The following is a 22544-nucleotide window of genomic DNA, read 5'->3' on the forward strand; positions in this document are numbered from 1 at the left end:
TGCCTGTCCCCGCGCCTGGGCTTTAAGGCTTCTCACTGCCGCAGTCCCCAGGCTCCACCGGACCCCGGGAAGGTCCAGGGCGGGTGTTTCCCTGGGGCTCTGTGCAGAGACCCTGTTACAGGGCAGGAACTGACCGAGGGACCTGTCTGCTCCCCACGGAAGGGCGGGCACAGAGACGCTGCAACCGCAGCGAGGCCGCCGCGGGTGGCCGGCTGGTGGCATCTGTGCAAACCGCTCCCCTCTGCAGCAAGAGGCAGACTCTGGACATGAAGTCCTGGGAGAAAGAAAGCAGCTTTGTTGTGTGGGTACCTGACTTACAAACAGTGCTGCTCTGCTCCAGAGAAGCTCCCTTCCCCCCCGCCCCTTTGGTCTTCTCTCAGATAGACTCTGCATCAGCATTTTGTGGGTCAATCCCAGCGGTGATTTATTAACTTCTTCTGCCTGCAACTGTCATAAAGGGAGTTCATAAGCAATTAATATTTATATATTTCTAATCACTTAATTCCACTCTGACTCTCCTTGCCTACAAGTGCCTGACAGCTCCTAGAACTGACTAGAGCCTTTGGCTGATCCCCACGGCACAGCCCATCTGTGTCAGAAGAAGAATGGAAGGCAGGGTGTTTCTCCCCCGGCAGCCATCGGCCTGTCCGGGGCTGTGCAGCACCCCCAGGATGCTCGAGCAGATCCGCAGATGCTCCCAGGGAGGGACACGCTCCCTGCATGCTCTCGGAGGCTTTTCTTGCTGACAGTTGGAGAATTAACGTGCGAGTCGCAGCCCTGCCAGCTGGACTCAAACCGTTTGGTGCAGGAGAAGCACTTGTCCGCACACCAAGGTCTAAATATCTGAAACTCGTGGCCTCTTCCTCCTCCGGTGGGGACAGGAACAGCGGAGCCCCCACCACAAACACCGCGCGCTTTGCTCTCAGTGGCGTTTATTATTGCCTCTTGTGCTGGCACTCAAGTGCTGAGGCCCCCTCCCTGCTCCAGATCAATAACCTCTGCACAAGTCAGCTCAGCACCTCCAGGAATGCCAAACTGTGTCATCAGAGACTTCATTTTAAATACCTTGTGCCATATGGCTACAATTCTCAGCCGTTTCAGTGTCTGTAACAGCTTAATGAAAATCAGTTTGATGGGGCCGACTCCGGTTTTTGGCAACTGCCAGGAAGATGCTAACCAAGTTGCATTAAATTTTAGAGGTCAGCAATCCACATATTGACATTAGAGGCATATTCAAAGCCAAATTCCTTTTTAAGCATACACTCTGCACCAGCTGAATCCCACCCGACACGGACATGTGCCGAACGTGTCACAAGGGGAGCGGTGGAAGCGCAGCTGCAGCGAGTGCTGCTGCAGCCCAGAGCCAGGCAGGACAGCAAAACCACCGCAGGACCAGCTGAGTGGGCGCGAGCTGCCGCGGCCCTTCGCTGCCGAGACGGCCCTCGGGCTCCTCACTCACACAGCAGGAGCAGAAGCACGATCTGCAGCCACTGCTAGCAAATACTTCCCATCGTGTTTCTGATAAATGCTGTTGTAATCTCCTTTCCAGCAATCTTCCCTCAGCGAGTCGCTTCTATTTTTATTGCTGTATACCCCCGTTATCAAGTTCATCGCCCCTTTTTTTTTATGCAATGAGCTCAGTGAAAAGGAAAAGAAGTTCTTTTAATAATGGGAAATTCACGACTGGTAGCAAAAACTCCAGAGTACACAGCAAACATGAACACAACAGGGCTTTTCTCATTCCAGTTTTGCCTTTTACATCACTTCACAGACTACCCTTGTTCACTGTCAATTACTTCTGCTTTTTGACAATAAGCAGAAAACCATGAAAACCCTGAGAAGCTGCAGACGACTTCGTGTCATTTCAGGGTAGGGAGTTTGAAGACACAGCACCATCCCTCGCCCGACCAGCCTGGTGTCAGAAGCAGACGGTTTGCAGCTTTTCCAAACGCCCCCCCTGCACTGCTCGCAAGCGCCCGCACATCCCTCAGCACTCAGAGCAACAGCTCAGGAGGGGACGTGTGAGATGGAGACGGCAAATGAGGGACCTGAATCTGAGATCAGAGCCAAGTCCCTGGGTAACCGTTGTCTCAACTTTACAGCACGTGCCTCAGGTACAGGATAAAAGTTACGCACAGACACCCCAGAAGTTGCCGACTCGGCTGCCGCGACTGCAGCCCCGCATCCCCCCCTCCTCAGCAGCTGCTCCCCCGAGACGCTCGGACCCTCCCCTGCCCGCACCACCGGGGCAGACTCGCTCCCTCGTGCGCACGGGAGCAGCCACACCGAGATCAACAGATACAACAAAACTGCCTTTGCACCGTCGTTTAACCAATGGGCACCTGAGACCTTGGGGTGCATCAGCCCCCTGCCCGGCCCCCCCGCGCCGCTGGGCCCTCCCGGAGCGCTTTGTCCCGTGTTGGGGCTCGACAGTCCCAAGCTTGGCCACCGAGGTGTGTGCTGATCACCAGGAATTCCTGCTCGGGTTTGTTTTTCCTACTGCACAATCAAGGACAAGGAGCGCTGTACGACACAGCACTGAATTCAGCAACTTGGCTTCTTCCAGTCAAGAGGAAAGAAAAAACTGTGGTCCCTTATCCAACTTACTCCCAAGGGCCTTAACCACCTTTCCCCATGTTAAGAGCTTCTGAAACCTCCAGACTGGAGCCCTAGAGAAGCAGCAACGGAGCATGTGCATGAATGCCAACTGCAAACAACAAGCCAAAAATTAAATGTCCTGATTTTCATGTAATGAATTATTTGCGGCTTTTGTTGCTGTCACTCTCCCATGGATTAACATCTCGTGTAACACTTCCTGTTTTCTTCTGTTGTTTAATTTGTCTTGCAATAAAAAGAAAAAAAGTCTTTACTAATAATTAATGTGCTTTCAGCAACTCTGTCGCTGCACTTACATCAAGGCATCTGAAGAAATGCAAAAGACGGCCTTTTGAAGTGCCTCATCTCCCAGCGCTACCGGCGTGATGGACGGCTGAGCCTCTTCCACCAGTGGAATTCTCCTCCCGCCCGGGAAGGGAGCACTCTGGGCGCGGGGAGCCCCCGGCTGCCCCGAGAGCAGGGCTGGGGATGGGGCTCCCCCGCCAGCGCTCCCCGGGGCAGAACCTCCCGCACCAACGGGACGGGACCCGCCAGCCCGCCCCGGCCCTGCTGCAGAGGCGAATCCGCAGCCACGGGACCTGTGGCCTCCGCCGGTGCCGACACCTGAATTTGTTGCCTCCCCTCTGCAGCCCCAGCGGAGGCGGGACAGGGCCCTCGCCGGCGAGCAACGGGCCGGAGCCCAGACAGTCCCGCGTGGTGGTGGCAGCGTCCCGGCCCACAAAGAGCTCGCCACAAGCCACATCCTCGGACGGTGTGTGTGCTGTCTCCAGCTTTTCCTGTTCTCCTGCCAAACCAAAGATGCTCCATGTCCCTCCAGCTGTGCTGCACATCTGCCACCTCTGACACACTTCACCCTCCCCGCAGGTCTCGTTCAGTTTGGGGTTTATCTGCCATCTCCCTACTCCCTCCATCCCCAAAACCCTCTCCAGAGTCAATTTGCTTCACTTCTGCATTCAACCCTTGATGCATTTTGACACGCTTTACTGGAACCTTGAAAATCAGAACAAGATTGTGTGTGGCATGAGCTGGGGAGCAGGAGAGATCTTGCACGTGTCTGCTGCATGTGTCGAAACCCAGAGGAGAGGCTGCAGAGAGCAACAGGGAGGAGACGGAGCCTCAGTGCAGACGAGTCTCAGCCCGAGCAACCCAAGCACCCAACCTCCCTCAGCATAAGCAGCCACGTTGCTCCTCTGCCGGGATCTCCTTCTCGATGTTTGCCAGGACTAGAACACTCAGACAGCAACAGTGTCCTTCACACGGATGGAGAGGAGGCTGTTGACGGGAGCCTCACGGCTCCCACAGCGCAGAGGGGAGCGCGCCGGCGTTGGTGCTCGCCCCCCGCGCCAGGTGAGCGCTGCCCAGCACCACGGGAGCGGGCGCAGGGGGAGAGTGGCCGGCTGCGCGCTGCTCCGCGTGGGATTCAGCCGTGGGAGCAGGATCTCGCCAGGGATGTCTCGCTGAATTCCCCTCAGACTCGTGAGTGTGGGGAGGACGACAGCTGCCAGATGTTCCCAACTCCGCACCTCACCGAGGCGTCACCGAGGCACCGTTTATAAATAGCAGAACCCAGGAAGAAAACCGCCAATGAACGGCCGGGTGAGGCAGTGCCCTCTGGCCGGAGGGACGCCTCGAGGGGCGGGCGATGCTTTCCAGGCAGAAAAGCAGCGAGGCCCAGGCTCCGGGTGTGTGGGGGGCTCTGCATCCCCTCACCAGCGCGGCACAGCGCGCAGCACCCACCCGGCACCGGAGCAGCCACAGACACCAGCTTACACACGGCAGTAACGTCCAGCCGGCGCCTTCCTGACCTGCTGCCTCTCTGCAGGGAACAAGGGGCGAGCCGAGGAAACCACGCGCGTAGATCTGGAGAGCAAGGAAAGACCCGGGCCTGCCGCAGAGAGCGAGCCCTCTGTGCCACCAGCTGCTCGGGGGGATGAAGGAAGGATGCTGCCAAGCTCAATGGGAGCTACGCTGCAATATTGAGAGTGGCACCATCCCTTCCCTACAAATGCCCGTATCTGGTTATACACAGGAATTGTTCTCATTATTCACACTACATCGTGTGGCAGGATTTAATTGCAAACATGTGCTGACTTGAATAAAAATATATTTTAAAAAGAAGATTGATATATTGTGATGGCTGTAAGAAAGTTCGTAAGAACTGAACGAAGAGCAATCACATTCCATGCCTCAGGGCATCGATTCTGCATCCTGCACACTTCAAGGACGGGGCTCTGGGGCTCACTCCAGCGCAGACGGGTGGCAAAACTCAGCCCCTTTGCAGCAGGGACAGCCCAGAAACCTCCTGAAAGGGTTACAGCAGCCGGGCAGGCTCCGGCAGAGGCTGCACTCCGAGATGGAGGGGCTGATGTACTGAGATGGCAGAGGGGAGGGACTCGCTTGTGCTGAGCTGCAGAGAGCTGGTGTGGCACGGAATGGGGTACCCTGAGCGAGGACGAATCTGCTGCCGGCACCTCCCTGCAGAAGCAGACTGCGCTCAACTAAACCCTGGCCTGGGGAGGAAGCCTGGTCCGACACTGCCTGGCACAAAGCCCTGGCGCCCGCTCCTTTCCCTCCTGCGCGCCTCCCCTTTTAAATCCTCCCACTGCTCCCTGCTCCGCGCCTCTCCCCACCCACCCGTACCACCCAGGGATGCATTTTTGGCAGCTCTCGTGGTGCCCCAGCCACGAGCAGGATGCTGCCCCCGGCCCCTCGGGGCACCCACGCTCCCCAGGACCCCGCACCCTTCAGGGACCCCGCGGGATGTCGGGGCGTCGCGGGGCCGGGAGCACGGGGTGCAGCAAGGCGCCTTGTGGGCTCCATGCTGCGGAGCTAGGGTTACCATGTGATGCTCGCGGTTGCTATGGAAACGGTGGTTTCTCACAGAAAGACACATAAATAGTCTCCGAGCCTCCCCAGAGCGTGGTCTGCACTGCCGGGCTGTGGGCACCCCCAGAGTCAGGGGGTTGCTGCTGCCTGCCCCGGTCCCTGCCCCGCGGGCCGGTGCCAGGGCTGCGCTGCAGCGGGAGCCCGGGGGGGAGAAGCCGGCGAGCGGCTCCGGCGCAGCCTTTCTCTGCAATTACAATCAGGACACCACGTTTATTTTTGGATAAGCAGGACCTACTTTTTCCTGTGGCTCCCTAATAAAGTACAAAACAGTAGGAAGCGAGTCAAGCCGAATCCCGTGCCTGCAGCTCGTAGCCTCCAGTACTTTGCATAATCAGGGTTTGTCATTCCCCATCAGCTTCAGCTCAGAAAGCCAAGAGGCAAAGCCATGTAAGGTGGCAATGAGCTTTAGAAGAAGCCTTCAGAGAACAAATCTGTCCATCACTGATTGGGGATTATTTTAATACTGGATTCCTTGATAAAAGCCTGCGTGCAGACCTAGCTGGCTACCTCCTACCAAAAGCAGCTCCAGCCCCAACAGCACTAACCCAAATCAGTTTAATGTCACTGTTGCTTGCCGACAGTACTAAAAGCTCCCTGCCCAGCAAAGGTTAACGAAGTTAGCGGCAGCAGAAGCAGAGATGCTCCTGATTACCCTCGCTGACATCCGAGCTGCCATGGGTGGGCTGAGCTCCTCTCCACTCCCTGGGACAGTCCTTCATCCATCCGCGACACATCCAATATCTGCCAGCCGGGCTGCCTCAGCCAGCGCCACCCGGTGAGGATTTATAGGAGCCCAGGTCTCCCCGAGGCAGCCAAGCAGCGCTGGCAGGAACCCTCCCTACTTGTAATGATTGATGGACTCTGGTCCCTTCAGCTACGGCTCCCCTGCTACAGCAGAGCTTTTTGTAATCAATGAAATGATTTAGAAACAAGACACCAGGAATGCAAATGCTTTGTACCCAAGTCCCCTAGTTAGCGCGGAGCAGCTAAACCCCGGCCTAATTTAACTGCACATCCAAATTCCACATTTGCTAAAGGGTATCAGCAGATTTCATTAAACTTTTTCATATTATCATGTAATCAGTCAATTAGCATTGTGTGCAACAGCAAACAACAAGGAGCTTTATCTTAAGTAAAACATAAAACATTTACATCCCTCCTACAGTCTTCTCTTTTTCTTTGCCCATCTTTGATTTTAAAAAAGAAAAAACACAGCCCTTCTTTTCTTTGCATTTACATTCGTCCTCTTCTAAGAAGCAGGAGCATCTCCCATGCTCATCCACATGGAGCAGAAGCATGTTGGACTTTTAAGTTTTATGTCAGATCTTCCTCGGACTTGGGAGCATTTCAGCAAGCCACTCAGATAATTCATGCTGCATTTTCCCCTCTGGAAAAAAAAACCCACAACGCTATTCTGTCCCTCACCCACAGATGAGTAATGGCTCATCAATGCCCACTGTAGGCTCCAGCTCTGCATGTGAAAGGGTCTCCAGGAATGCAAACTATTCTGTTTTCATCATTGAGAATTAAACTGCTGTTGCAGAAGGGCCAGAGTCAGGCACGCTCCAGGCTGGGCATCGGCTGCTCCTTTTGGAGACCAGCTCCGATTCCAGGGTTTGGAAAGGTCTCCTCCTCCCTGCACAGTCTGGGGACTCCTATTCCTACACTATTTATTAGGCATCCCCTGTGGTACCAAGGAGCAATAGAAAGGCATCAAAACAAGTTAATGTGTTTCATTACAACATCATTTCTAAGTGGGGTAAGTTATCCTTCAGTCATGGCCATCAGCCTTCCTTTCTCCCTAGAGAGGCAATAAGGCTGAAAAATGCTTTTCATATGTTCTGCAAAACCAAAAAAGATCCCTGTGCTTTGGTAGGGGCAGGAAAATATCTCTGCATCAGGCGCACACAGATCCAGAGCTTCTGAAAGGTGCAGACTTCTCCCAAAAGCAGACTGAAGAGACCCTCGGCTATTCCACCTGCCAGAAGCAAAGAGGTCAGGACCTGGTGGTAGAGGATTTCTGAGGAACAGGAAAGCATCCACCAGCTAACACCAAACTCCCAAAGCAAAGCATCACCTGGTACAATCGGAGCCAGATGAGACTGAAACGCTCATTGAAACGTGACTTATTCTGGAGAAACCTGCATGGAATGGGGTTCACCACGGCCTGCATCAACCGGCAGAGACAACAGGCAACAGCCCCGTGACCTCCTCAGCACAGACAGCAGCAGAGCTTGCTCGGGAACCGAACAGGACTTGGCAATTTGAAAAAGCCTGAAATACAAACCAGCCTGCATTGCAGAAAGAGGCTGTGAAACTCCCCAAGAATTTCATAAATACGAATTAGCAAAGACAACCATAGATGGCACCAAGAACTCGGTTCCATCCTGCTTCGCGGTGCCATTTGCCACCCGGCCTTGGAGCGGCACGTTACAAACCCGCTCCTCCCGTCCCTCTCCCCTCATGCCCCATCCAAGCAGCACCTTGTCCCCGAGGCGGGGGATCCCCCTGAACCCCCAGCCTGTGCCGGAGGAGCCAGCACCCCCGGGAGCGAGGGCAGCACCGCAGACTGCCCAGCACCTCTTCACGTCAGCACAGCAAGAATGTCTGGCAATTAAAGAGAGAAAATAACAGGTCCCCATACTCTGCGTGGCTCCTGTCCCTGCCAGACTCCTGTGAACTACAGCAATGTGCTTGAAAATTAGACAGATTAATTATTGCTACAATTAGCCGTATCGTGAAGCATCTCTGGTGGCAGGAAATAATATTGTCATAAACTTGTGTAATCGCTCGGTATTTTCAGATGAGCAGTTGGATCCACAGTTATCGTCTCGACACCTTCACCAGTGACATTGTAGGATGGAAACCACAAAACTGATTAATTAGTTTTCATTTTAAGTCAAGCTAAACTCTGCCTCTCTCTGCCACATGCCCTCACTGAAGCCAAGGCTCTGTGAAGCTCAAAGAGGCAGTGAGCGTGGCCGTGGAACCGTCACAGCCGAGAGCCGGTGGAACGCTCCTGGGGCTCAGCCCAGCCCCGATGCGGGAACACCAGCTCCGTGCGTGGCCTGGCGTGACCCCAGCCTGGCCACGGCCACCCCCCCACGCACCCGGCGTGGCCACAGGGTGAGCCCCAGCCGCGAAGAACCGCGCTGGATCTGCTGTGAGACCCAACCGGCTCGGTTGGCCGCCACGCAGGGGCACGCGCACACACCCACCAGCGTTTCGACTAATTTTTTTGCATGGGAGGAAGGAAAATCCTCACTGATCGTCCCCATTTCCAGGGGGTCCGCAGACCCCAGAGCATTTCCAAAGCGGCTGGAAGCCCAGGGCTCGGGCCGGCCGCCCTGTGCTGGCCCCAACACCGCAGCTGGGCAGAGGCCACGCAAGTCTCTGCCTCTTATACCGTCAGCTCACACATGCTTATTATACTCCAAATAATAACAGAGGAGCTTGCACTGCATCCCATATGATGGGGGGGTTTAACCGCTTAATTTACCGCTTCAGAAGCAGTGGGTGTTCGATTCCAGCTTGTTCTGGGGTTTCTGACAAGCTGCTCTGGGTGCTGCAGATCCAGTGATCAGAGCTTTTCCCATTTTCTTTATATAATTTTGAAACCACTGCGTGCCTCATACTCACAGCTCACTGCTGGGTGTCATGTCTACGGCTGTACCCTTCAAGACAGCTTTAAATACCAATGTCTCACTTTGCCACCAAGTCCACCCACTGCTTTTAAGCGGCTGGATCAAATTTAGGAGCAGTTTTAAGTTCACAGCACAGTTCCCTGCATCTCCCGGTGTTGATACCGCTTTGAGAGCCACGTGTGCGGCTCCATCACATCCAGCTCATGGGCAGTCAGGGCCCTGTTCAGGGACCTGTGTGACACACGTATACCATACATACATGCATACCATATGTACAGGTAACATGTATGTGATACAGAACCACGTAGATCGAAGGGAGAGACGGGTGACACCTCCTGGGCCCTGAGTGCAGAGGCTGATAGACTGGAAAGGTTTATTTATACTCTCCTGCCTTGAGGATTTGTTTCATCAACAAACATGTATTGGCAAGAAGCAAGGTCTAAGCTTAACTGCATCTTCAACCCCTTTTCCTCTTTAACAAGACAAAATAAATACATTTCTGCTTTACAATTAAGAGGAGTGATACTATTCTCCCCTATTGCTTTCCAAATGAAGCTCCTGAAAGCCCCTTTTGAAGCTTGCTGATGCATTTCCAGACCCGCTCCCGCTCTGTGCTCTGGAGAAATGGATTAAACGAGCCCTTTGAAGTGCTGCTGCTCGTCAGGCGCTCTGGGGTGAGCTCAGCTCGGCTTTTTGTCGTGTCTGGAAGGGGGACAGCAGCCAGCCCTTGCCTTCCGATTTCCCCCTCGTGCCCCAGATGCCGGGTGACGGGGCTGGGGCCACAGCACGCCCGAGGCTGGTGTGTTCCACCACCGCAGCCCTCGCCCCCCACCGTGCCCCCACCCACAGCCGCCACCTCCCTCCCGCAGCGACGCGCAGCTCGAGGGCGAGACCTCGCGACCGGCACGAGCCCTCTGCCTCCCGCCAGGTCCCCGTCCCCGCTCACCGGCCGGGCGCCTGCAGCCGCACGCGGCCAGCGGCTGCCCGGGGGACCGACCCTGCCTTACTCACACAACAGACCCTTCACTCGGCTCCGCCACATCTGCAAAGTCTTGCAAAGAATCTCCCAGGACCGAGCCTGGCGCACGACAGGCAAAATGGTGTCACGAGGCGGACGCTGCCACAGGCGTGAACTCCCCTGCACGGGGAGCCCGACAGCCGGCGCGGAGCAAGCCACCCATGTCCCCTGGCAGCACAGTAACGGGCTAAAATCTGCCAAGCACTGCACAACAGGCAAGTTTTAATATTGAGAATATTCATCTCCAGCCTTTTCTAGTTAATGAAACAAAGCAAACTGTGGAGAAAAATGGCAACATTACAGTAAAAACAACAACAAATTAAATTCTAATGCAATTAGAGAGCAATTAGGGATCTATCCTCTGGGAGCATTTTGGAACTCTGGGTCTTTCTCAAAACCTGATCTCTCTGTAACTTTATTTCTTTCTAATTAATAAATGAGGAAGCGAATGGCATGGCTTCCCCCCGGCCCCAGGCCCCTGCAAAATGCCATCTCCGGCTCTGCGGGAGCAGAAGGTGGTGGCAGGTAGAGGCGTTCACACCTCTGAGCTGCGGGGAAATGCAGCTGTCAGCAGAACGAGGTGCAAAGGCAGGGAGCGCAGAATCACCGCAGGTGTCTGTTGCAAGGTGACCAGAAACACAAAGACCCAAACACTCTTGTGCAGGAGCCAGGCTGGGCAGGCACCAGCAGACAGCAGAGCACGAGCAACCCTGGAAAACCCTTTCCTCTCCTGTACACAGCTCCCACAAAAGCCACAGCGCGGAAAAATATGTATTTAATTCCTCTTGACTTTTTAAACTTACCCACGTATACGGTATAGATAAGCACCCACTTAACCAAACTGCTCAAATACACTGCGGGAAGGGCAGGACACCCTGGGGCATCGGCCTCCACCACGTCCTGGCAGGGCACGAGGAGCCTTCCGCAGCCCGCGGCCTGCGCTCGCCTCTCCGCCATCCCAGCGAGCCGGGAAAGGAGCGTTGGGCACGTCCTTCCCTGCAGGGCTGGGGACATGGAGTGTCGAGCACAACAAAGCGCCCCAGAAATGGCAGAACTGAAACAAAGGGGTGAAGATGCACCGTCCCACTAAGCCGGTGCCTCTCCAGTCTTATCCACGAGCTGCCTGAAGGTCACAGCTGCAAAACCAACACGGCAAAGCCTGGCTCTGTTAAACCTTCCTTCAGGGGATGCAAACACAGTACATGCTCTCTGCAGAGGAGGAGATGGCACGGTGTGGAGGAAAGCCTTCCTCCTCATTTCCTGAAGCTGCTGTTATTCCTGGGGGCAGCCCCGTCTGCACTACGCAACTCCAGTACTTCACAGCAAAGGGTGTTTTTCACACTTTGTAGGGAATAATAAAGCTTCCCTATGTCCCACTACCTGCCCAGCAGCTGTCAGGAAGACAACCCCTCCGTGTTCCGCCAAGGAAGGTACCTGTGCAAGGAGGGAGGTGGGAGCCTTGACCTTCATCCGTTTCTGTACCCAAATCCACCCTCGGGAACGTGAGCGGCCTCATTTTGGCTAGAAATTGGCCGAGTTCTGATCTCTCAAACCAGCTCTGGATCTCAAGTCACACCTCTTTCCCCGGGAGCTCAACCCAGACAAAGCGAGACACCCAGACCTGACTGTGCCTGGGCCGCCCGGAGCAGCCCCAGCAGCCCCGGCCTGGCTGGGCTGTCTCAGACCCTGCGGTGATTTCCAAGGGCCTTCTGGGAGCCCTCCCGACTCTGAAGAACACCTCGCAATGAAAAAGTGTCAGTTAGAGGCTCACGGCTCTGAAGAAGATGCCGACTTCTGGTCAAAAGTTGCTTCTTGCAAAGGAATAATTCTCAAAACATCCCCACTATTACTGTCTACATTTGATTGCTGATGCAGGGGAGGAGGGCTGCTCATTGGTGTGCTTGGGGATTTTTCCTCCCCTCAACAGCAAAACCCCTGCAGAGAGGGATGGCACATCCACAGAGGGACCAGACTGGCCATCAGCATTCCCAGGTAAACCTCCGGGCACGAAGAGGGGGAGCTCAGTGGTGCAGTGCCATAAATCCCCCAGAGGGAGAGAGCTGGGCTGCTCACAGGGAGGAAGGTGCTAAGTCAGCAAGGATCAACTGGCTGCACCTATTCCTTTGCAAACTGGAAGCAGTAAATAAACCAGATTCAGGCAAATACCAGCGAAAGATCTCCATACACGGACAACAGCTTTTCAAGCAGGTCAGCAACACTGTGACTAGCGAGGGAGGCCTGTCAAAGGTGTGGTGTGTGCTCTGCAGCACACCTGGGCACGTGGAAAGGCAGCAGCACTCCACCTCCGCTGGGCTTTTCAGCACAGGAGAGGACAAAGCAGGGCAGAAAAGCCTGAGGGAGGAAGGCTGGACACAGGACAAAAGTTAAGACAGTACAACTCGGCGCCAGGCGAAGTGGATTCTGAAACGTGCACACCCAAGCGAGCCAGGTACACACAGAAATGCGGCTGCAGCTGCTACGTACGGACAAGGATTATTTGGAGTGACTAAGAATCATCAGACAGAATCAACTCTGAGGGGTGGAAATCAATCCGAATTTTGGAACAGTCCCACGCCAGGATGTGTCCAGATCCCCAGGGAAGGGATGAAGGAGGTGCCAGAGCAGGTGCAGGGATGAGGACGTTTATCATCGACAGGTCTGCACTGCTCTGGGAGTGATACAGGACTCCTGCCCTCCTGCTTCTGATAAAATCAGGGGGAAAGACCCATTTTCACCTAGAAAGCTCCTCTGCTGCCCCCCCCTTCCTACAGTAGATGAGTCACTGTCTAGAACCTTTATCAAAATACCTCTTGCAAAACTGTTTATCAGGTCCCTGCCATCCCCCACCCCGCAGCACACTGCAAGGAGAAGGGGCAGGAGACGCCTCAGGTCACCGTCCCTTTCCTGGGGAATGACAAGAGCCCCAAAGCTGAAACCCCCCCTCTCCAGCAGCACCCCCTGCTCCCCAGGGCTCACCTCTGACATTCCAAAGCCGGCTGTTTGTGTTTTGCAGATGGATTGCACGTGCTCGTGCAAGAGCCAACAGCACAGTCTCACGCAGGAAATGCAGGCTGATGATTTTTAACTGTCTCCTCAAGGCTTCACCCATCGCCGCACAGGCTAAGGTCACTTCAGCGTCGGCGGAGGGCGGAAGGAGCGTGCGGCCGCCTGAAGGGCAGCAATCGGAGCACGTTTAACCCCAGGAACTGAGGGGACACTGCCCAGCTCCGGTATCGCTGGCCAGTGGATACGGGTGGCCAGCACTTCAGACGCGCAGGGGTCAGTTACTAGAGACCTTCCAGGCAGCCCGAACCAGCAGCCACCCCACCCGTGCTGCACAAGGAAGAGCCTTCGAGGCTCCCAGACCTACGGAGGACTCCGGCGCAACACGTGGGGCCAGGCAGCCCCACGGAGACACACGGAGAGACCCTCCCTCGCCGGGACGAGCGGCCGCGGGTGCTGCAGTGAGTCGGGTCAGGGCTGTCCCCCGTGCTCAGCTGCCTCCCTGGAAACTGCTTTTGCTCTCTACACGCTGCTGACTTGGGAAGTTCTCCAAACTTCCCAAACAACAGAGAGAACAGGCTTGTTTTCCTGCATCTGCAGACATCCACGCTCGCATCCCGCAGCCCCAGGGGCTCCCGTCCCCACGCCGGACAGCCCGGACACCTGCGCAGAGTCTGCTCAGCAGAAGCACCCCCAGTTCCCACTGACTGTCCGGCGGGGGGGCTGCCCCTCGGGGGACACTCACACCGAGAGGCCTGCCCGGCCGTGGCCACGGCTCACGGGCGGATGCAGCGTTCAGCAAAACTCCACCGGGAAAATATTCCAACGCCTGGCATGGGGCTGGACCCCTCGCACGGCGTACGCTGGTCACCTCGGACCTCCCGCCACGGGTCTGGGGGTGGCGCAGCCAGCACAGGCACCGGCTCCCCGGCAGCGGGGGCCAGGTCGCACCCCGGGTCTCGGGCTCCCCCTCCGCAGCATCGCTTGCGGTACCAAACCGCTCCGGCAGCCTCGCCACACCTGCCAGCGCAACCGATTCCCCCCCGCCGCTCTCCCACGGGCACCGTTACTAAACAGCTCCGATTCCCCAGTAAACTTTCCTCCAACTCTAATCAACAGATTCAAGCAACAAGCAACGCGCGAGCGGGCGGGGATGGTCGGTACCTTTGTGCCGCCGGCGGGGCTGAGGCACCGAGGACAGCGGAGCTGCCCCGGCGGAGCTGCCCCGGCGGAGCTGCCCCGGTGATGCTGCCCCGGTGATGCTGCCCGGGAAGGCGGACGCTGGACCCGCCAGCTCGGATCTCCTCTCCCCGACCAGCTCTCCCAGCAGCCCAGGCCAACTGTGCTGGGAAGGCGCTGGGCGATGCTCGGCCGTCGCTCCAGCTCCACCCCTAGCAGCAGCGATTGGCTCCGCCGCGCTTCTGCAAGGCTGCACTGGTCCCAGCAGCCTCCCTCCGCACCCAGCTCCCACCACCAGCAGGAGCTTCCCCAGGACCGATTCCCGCGGCCCGAGCCCGGCCCTGCTCTTGGGCAGGCTTGGCGGGTCAGGGAAGGCCGAGCTGCCCGACACAGCCTAAAGCAGAGCGCCTGAGGGGGCCTTTCCTCACTGCGAAAAGAGAAGGATGCGCAAATCTGGTCTGCGGGGCAGAGGCTGTGCAGGGTATCGCAGGCTCCGGGGGGAATGTATTTACTTCCAGATTCACACTTTCGCAGATGACGCACTTATTTTAATACCCTGGATTTACGGGGCGAGCACGCCTCGCGCTGCAGGCATCCGCCGCGCTGCCCAGAGGGACCGCGGGAGCAAACCCCCCAGGGATGCTGGGCAGGAACAGCTCTCCCAGAGCAGGGGCCAGAGGGGAGCAGATGCCCGGGAACAGGACGGGTTCACCTTCAGCCGCAGGGCAGTCCTGGCCCCCTCGGGCAGGACTGACGGGACACAGCAGCCAGCGAGCAGGTGCCCAAGGCCAGGGGCAGAGGGAGGAGGGCAAGGCAATGAACAGGGTGAGGAGAAATGCAGAGCCTGCACACCTACGTGAGGAGGAGACAGTCCCTAATGCAGCACCACACACACAGGAGCCTGTAACACACAGCCAGGCTTAAACCTAACCGATCTCCCCACTCTCAAATCCAGCAATAGCTCAATCTAGAGAGAGGACTTTCCTTATTTTTTTGTGCACCACATCCTCCAGGCAAAGCCACTTCAGAGCTGAGACTGAAATCCCTGAAAACCAGGGTGTAGACGAGCACAACCCCAGACACGTTCCCTCTGCCAGCGCAAAACTTCAGAGGCAATGTCATCTCACTGCCCTCCTTTCTGCTTGTAACGAAATAAGGAGGGCGAGGACCGGCGTGGCCCCGCGGAGGGTTTCTGTCCCAGCTTTGCTGAATTGGCAGACACCTCATTTGCCAGCACACGAGCCTTGCTACTCACAGGTTGGGTAAGAAATGGGGACATGATGGAGCAGAGAGAGGTTGTGCTCCAAGCCTTGCGAGGTGGCATTTCCAGCCTGCGATGCGTATGCAAACACGGAGAAAGGCAGTTAGCCTGGCTCTGCTCTGCCTCCCTCTGTTCCCAGAGCTCTCTCAGCAGGGACAAGGATGCGGGGGTCTCTGCAGGGGGGAAGATGTCTCAGAGATCTTTGCAGCTCAAGGCAATAGGGGGCTGCACCCTGGCGGAACTGGGGGAGGCTCCCCTCTCATTGCGAGATGTGGGGAGGCCCCTTTACAGCCTCGCTTCCAAAGCCAGGTAAAACCAAGCACACTTCATTCCCCTTCTGAGCATTTGGCTCATCAAAGCCATTACAGGCCTCCCCCTTTCCTCACAAAAGCGCTCTGCTGTCTAGGTATCACCTTTGCCAAAAACTGATAAAAATGCTCCATCTTTAGCAATTCAGTCGCTGCGCACCCAGCAGAGCGCAGCACACCCTGGCCAGCACCCTGGGCGAGGCCACCTGCGGCTGGTGGCCACCAAGGGGGTGTCTGCAGTATCTTTAAGAAATGAGTTTATGTAGTTTGATTTGTTTCTGTTAAACACGGTTTGCAGACAGTCTCAGGGATTTTGTTTTGCAAAGTAGCTGGCCGAGCCACACTGCTGCGCTTTTGCTACCAGGTATCTGGAGCCTCACCTTGGAATGAAATGGACTTTAAATCACCCTCTATCACACAAACATTAGAAAGAAAAGACTTCAGCAATTATTCCATTTCCTGCTTAATCTGCTTGACAGCAGTTTTACAGACTGAGCTGTGATGCTTCATGATCCTGCTTGCTTCTTTAGCTGTAAAAAAAAAAAAAAAATAAAAAACCTGCTAAAGAGTATTTAAGCCATGCATCTAAGCCTCCAAAATTGACACAAACTCCTTAGAGCTGCCACCTGGAGCCTCAGATACTTCAGTGCTAAGAAGAGCAGATCAGACAATATTTGCAATGATGCAGCTGCCATCCAGGGAGGAGATATTTCTTAAATCTCTTCCTTGCTTATTTTTGTAGGATTATATAATTCTCAGGAGCATCCCATGCTCCCTTGTAATGGCAGTATCAGCACAAGAAATGTTGGAAATAACTTAAAAATTAATAAATCCTGTCAAGTTTTCCAAGGTGCACCCTCCCACCACCGAGCACAGCCTTCCCTTGCTCTGACCTGCGGCTCCGACCCCGGGAGCACTCGGGGACGTGCCTGCTCCCAGCCACCTAAAGGGACACCGCGGTGTCCGCGTGCCGCTGCTGGAACAAGCTCCATGCCAGCCTCCGGCGGCAGGTCGGGGGCACTCAACTGCCCTGTCGACACGGCCGCGGGGCCAGAGCACCCCATCACCCCACAACCGGGCCGCTGGGGAAACCCCAGATCCGGAGGCCAAGCTCTGCGCCCTCAGCACAGAAATGAACGGAGAGAACCAAATGCCGGCAGCCGAGGCTGCTCTCACCCCATGGGACCAGGAACCTTCCCTCCCCCTGGGCCTGCGAAGCCCCAGGCGCTCCCCAAGGTCTCCCCAGGAGCCTGGCAGCGTCGAGGGCTCGGCCATCGCAGCTCCAGGGGCCCACACAGGGCTCCCCGGACAAAAACGCCTCCAAGCAGAACTCTCTTTTGCAGGAAATAATGACGAGAATGAGTAATTCGTTACTGCCCTCCTTTGTGCCAGACAAACAAGGTGCCCCACGGCTCTCCCCAATAGACTTGAGCAGCCTGGGCTTTGAACAAAGTGCAACACTGGAAAATTCAGCTTTTGCTCCATCCCAGCACCCCGCCAGCGCGCTGGAATGTGTTTACAGGCCCTGAGCTGGGTTATACTTTGGAACAACCTGAAACGCATCAAAACATGGAGCTGTAAAGCAGCAGCTGTGATTGATTAATCACAGTAGTGAAGCTGAAGGGCTTGATCATTTTCAAAAGCTCCTTAACGTATCTTATTCTCCAAAGAATGAGAGGTTACTGCAGCCACGGAACAAAGCAGAGCACAAACTGGAGCTGCTTCCCCCCGGGAAAGGCTCTGGGCAGGCTGTGCTGCCCCGCACGGTGCCTCTGGGAAGCAGGAGATGGAGACAGATGAGCGAACCCACCGAGCTGCTGCCGGCTGGGACGGCAACAGCCTGGCCAACTGCTCGGACAGGGCTCCTCAGGGGTTCCCGCACCCCCTGCCTGAGCCCGCGCTGGCAGCGAGCCCTCGGCGGCTGTTTGCACACCCCGAGCCTGAGGACGCAGCATCGCACGAGCCAGCAAGGGCACCTTCCCCCCTCGGAGCAGCCCGGCCAGGCCAGGGCCAGCCCATGCCCACTGATGGGCACCATCTGGGAGAGATCTTCGCTCTTGTACAGCAGCACCACATCTCCTCGCTGCCAGTGGGCTGCACATGACCGGAGTGCACACAGACCCCGTGCAAAGTCGCCCCGAAGGGCATTGGTTACTGGAGAGGGAGGCACAGACCTTCCTCCACCTGCAGTCCAGTGGAAAGCGAGTTTCCCATCCAACCTCCTGGCCCAGAGGAAGTTTACCCTTTCTCTCACACACATTACAGCTGTGAAATATTTCCAGATTCCTTTATTTTTATGGGAACGCTACATTTTTTCCCTTCCAAAAAGAAAAAATCCATTTCTCCCTAATCTGACTCTGGCGGGCAGTCACACTGATTGATGTGCCTCTGCCACCAGCCCTGCTGCCTCCCAAAGCCCGAGCCAAGAGCTGACCACAGCAAGCACAGGGCACAGCCACCATCGCCCCACAGGGCTGTTCAGCAAAATACTTTTCAACAACCAATTAAATACAGAACTGTTACCTGGCCAGCAATTAACAGGCGTGAGCGTCGGGGTGCGCAGAGAGCCAAGACCCTCGCAGCGGTTCTAAAGGAACAGCCTGGGGCAGCAAACAGAGCAATGCACCTGCTGAATCGGGGCCCTGCTCTGCACAGACAGCAGCAAGGACAAACACACCCGCCCTGGTACCCGGAGGCTTTGGACTTGCATCCTTGCATTTGTCCCCGTGCTGGCAGCAGGCATGCCTCTTTCCTGGCGCATCCCTCTCCACACCCGCGCACTCAAGACGCAAGACACAGGCCCTCAAATCTTGAATGTTCTCACTAGCTTAGGCCTGTCGAACGTGGTGATGCTCGTCCAGCCTAAGCACTCCTAACGGGCACCTGGCATTTACACGGCATTTCATGCTTCCAGACTGGTGCAATTACCCGGAGTCCTGCAGCAACCTTTGCAGCGCTGCTGGGCTAAAGAGACGAACCATGCAAATGCCCCAGGGAAGGGAGAGGTAGGTCCTCGAGGCGTCTGAATAAACCCCGCAGCCTTCACCCTCCTCCTCGCCAGAGAAGCAGCCCCTTGCTCTTCAGACACCCCCAAGCAGCTCTGGCTCGGGGGAGTGGGGACGCGGGGCAGCCCCCGCACAGGAGGGCGAGGGTGGCCCCAAGGCCCGTGCCGTGACACCAGGTGCCTTCTGCACCGCCGCCAGCGCGCGTGGCCGGGCAGCCGGGACACTGCTTCTGGGCTGCTGCTGGCTTCTGACCCGCCTCAAACGGAGACCGGATTTTCCCCAGCGCAACCCCGGGTCTGACTGTCTGCTACTGATCTACTGCGCGTTGCTGTGACATCCAGTTCCCGAGGCACTGCATTAGCTCAGTGAATAATTATAAAAGTCTCCAGAAATAAACAAGATCTTTGTCACAGCAGTAAGCACGTTGCTCTGCTTTGTTGCCCGGTAGAACACGCCGTCGCTTCGGTTCTCCTTCGTGCCCAGACCACACATTAGTGCTACGGCAAGTGTGGAAGTGCAACTTGTGGCACGATGTGGCCAGAGCATAAATGAGAACCAGGCCCTGCAGGACTATTGATCTGCCCTTGGTCTAAAAGCTTACTTTATCCCCCTTTATCCCAAGGGAGGAAAAAAAGAAACCCGCTGTCTTCAAAGCCATTTTCTTAATTAGCAGTCACTGCACAGGCCAAAGGGCACGGCAGAGGCACCAACTGAGTGGAAGGGAAATAAGCAAAGTGAAATTAGTACTTGGGTTTTTCAGGAGGCACAGACAGGCCCAGCTCCTGCGTGCATTCACAGCTCAGTGCCTGCACATCAGAGCATGTCAAAGGACACTGCAAAATCTGCCCAAGCATATCATAACCAGGACTAGCTAGGTGTAGGTCACCTTGTCAGACAGAGGGGGGATTGCTGGAAGTAGCTGCATTTTGCACTTTAAAAATCTACTCTCTATCTCATTCCAGCACAACAACTGACACGTGGCAAACGCCACGCTGCCCCAGGGACAGCAAAGGGCATCGTTCCAGGCCTCCCCCTGAAACGCCACTGACCAGACGTCAGCTTGGGGATTCAGAGTGAATTCTGGAGAGAGGATAGATGCTCTGCTGTGCAATGCAGCAACATCTGGTGTTCCTCTCGGCGTTTGCTCTTTCCCTTCCCTCCCTTGGGCTATACTGTGCTATCCACATTGCGTTTTCTGAGCTGGCAGGCATGGGGGAGTGAAGAGGAGAGGAAACCGTAGGCAAAGGCACAGTCACCTGCACGTTGTTTATGAGACATCCTTGCAGCAAACTCTGCCTGAACTGGGATATCATCTCCAATGCGACGTGGGACAAGGAAGCTGCTGGCGCTCCCCCCAGGCGTGCCGCCGACGCAGGAGGCTGCAGGTGAAAGCTGCTGCACTCGCCAGAGCAGCCTCCAGCTCTGCTGCCACTCCGCACCCACATCTAATTCCCATTTCTGATTAGAGCAGAGATCACAGGCTGATGCAGAGCACAAAGCAGCACTGGCTCAGGGAGCAGCAGCTGCTCTGGAGAAAGGAGGAATAAGCTTGAGCAAAGCTGCATATCAGAGTTACAAACCTTGCAGCCACCAGCACACAGGCTGGGGCTGTTCCTTTGGCCAGGCTGATGTGCAAAGCTAGAGCCAGGCAAAACGTTACCCTGGCTGTGCTGCCCCTGCGGCCCTTCTCCTTCCGCAGCAGAGGACCTGCCCCGGCAGCAGGAGCGTCGGGCTCCACGGCACTCCGGCTCTCCAGCCAAGCCCCTGCAGTTCCCACCAGAAAGGGCCGTGCCTCCACCACACGTTTCACATTTGCCCCGCATGAGGCTCCTTCTGCCCCGTCCTGCCGCTGCACAGGCGCCCGCAGATGCTCCCCGGCCCTTGCCCGGCCGAGCAGCATGGCCACAGCCCGGGGTCTGCCCGGGCCCCCCCAGCCTTGGCACAGCCAGAGAGCAGCAGCAGGAGACCCTCCTCGGATGCGGGCAGGCCCTCCTCCTTTGAGACTGTAACGGCTCCCGTTCTCCTCTGAGGCACGACGCCCTTTAGACTTCTCCTTTCCTGACACTCAGCAGTAAAATTAGAGCAGGCAGCCGCAGTTTTTTTGCAAAACAAAGTTTGCTAAGCGTGTTTCAAGCACTACCTGCTTCTTCACGGAGGTTTGTGGGCTCTTCTGCCAGCTCGTGCTGTTTGAAACAACCTGAACCGGTGGCCGACCCTGGCTCCATCACACTGTTAAACATGCCTGCGGGATGTCCCTAGATAGGTTACTTTGATTTCCTCAGCTCATCCTGAACTGCAGTTTTTAATCCTCGGGATAACAAAAAGCTGAACTGTAACCGCCTCCCAGGATCTCAGACTCTGGCAGAGCATCCTTAGCTCTGTGCATAAGAATTGCAGCTCCCAGGGAGCTTAAACAAAGAGCCCCAGGCAGCCCCAGCCTGAAACACTGGGAACAATGCCATCGTTCACGGATAGGGGAAGATGTTTGGAAATGCAATTTCCGAGGTCACCTTTTATCATCCAGGCAAACCATAGGCACAGCTTAGAGCCTGAGCGCTGCTTTTGTCAGCCAAAGCCAGCACTGGGGATTTCCCGCAATTACCAAACAGCCGCCGCCACATTTTCAACAGGTCCTCTCCCACCTCCTGGTGTCTGCCCCAGCAGCTGAGCCGCAGGCCAGGCAGAGGGCAGCCAGCTGCCCCCCAACCTCTGCGAGGGATTTAGTCCTGTCCCTGAGGACGGTTAGGCTCGGTCCACTAATCTTCGAGCATACAATAATTTTGCGCTTTCTTCTGAGAAATCCTCACAGCAAAGCCTGGAAGATGCAGCCAGCCCAGACACAAACATATTTCCCCTGTGGTTACCCTGATGCCTGACTGCCGGCACACAGACATGCAATTTGTGCCTCACGAGGCAAAACCCAGTGAAGTGTTTAACTTGACAACAGGAGCATTTCTCCGAACGCTGCCACCTCAGCTGACCCTGGCACAACATCACAGGCCCCCCCAGCACCACTCCACTGCCTGCAACACTCCAATTCCCAGCAATCGTTACCTCCATGCCAGTTCTGCAGGCTCCTCGGGCAGGATTTAACATCCAGCAGTCCTTCCCTGCACCCTCTTTTTGCTGCTTCCGAAAGTTTGGAGTTTCTCCCAGCCCCTTACAGCAGACTAGCACAAAAGCCGCCTTTGTGCAGATGCCGTTGAGTGGGCAGCCGAGGTTTGGCACCGAGGGCAAAGCCCAGGCACTGGGAGACAGCTTGGAGACGGAGCCCCTCAAGCGGAAAGCCTGGCAGGAAGATTGGCTCTCGCACAGGGAAAATGTGGCCCTTAGCCCAGGCTGAGCTGCATCTCGGAAGCCTGTAAATAACAGCCCTGCTTGGCCTGGAGCTCACTAAGCATTGCTAACGCCCCGGTTTTTCCTCTGGCTTAGAGATACAGGGACCAACCTCTCTGCCTACACCACCAGCATTAATCGAGTTAGAAAGTGGTAACACACAGAGTGGAACAGACACGGCTGTCGCAGGAGTCCCCGAGTGGGAAGAGACGTGAGTAACAAACCCTTACCTGCCAAAGCGTCCCGAGAGCTCCCTGGCAGCACGTGGTGGGTGGAAGCTGGGCGCGA

General features: G+C 56.1%; 1 protein-coding gene across 1 annotated transcript in view; it reads right to left on the reverse strand.

Moving 5' to 3' along the window:
- The window catches only part of ZMAT4 (zinc finger matrin-type 4), a 72407-nt gene extending 50394 nt beyond the window's left edge, over positions 1-22013 (reverse strand). The window contains exon 1 of the mRNA XM_074928742.1: positions 21975-22013. Within this exon, the coding sequence (XP_074784843.1) occupies positions 21975-21980 (6 nt within the window). The 5' untranslated portion in view covers positions 21981-22013. The remainder of the gene's footprint in view (positions 1-21974) is intronic.
- Between the last annotated feature and the right edge of the window lie 531 nt (positions 22014-22544).

The sequence above is a fragment of the Athene noctua genome, chromosome 28 (genome assembly GCF_965140245.1).
Source record: "Athene noctua chromosome 28, bAthNoc1.hap1.1, whole genome shotgun sequence".
NCBI classification, from domain to species: domain Eukaryota; kingdom Metazoa; phylum Chordata; class Aves; order Strigiformes; family Strigidae; genus Athene; species Athene noctua.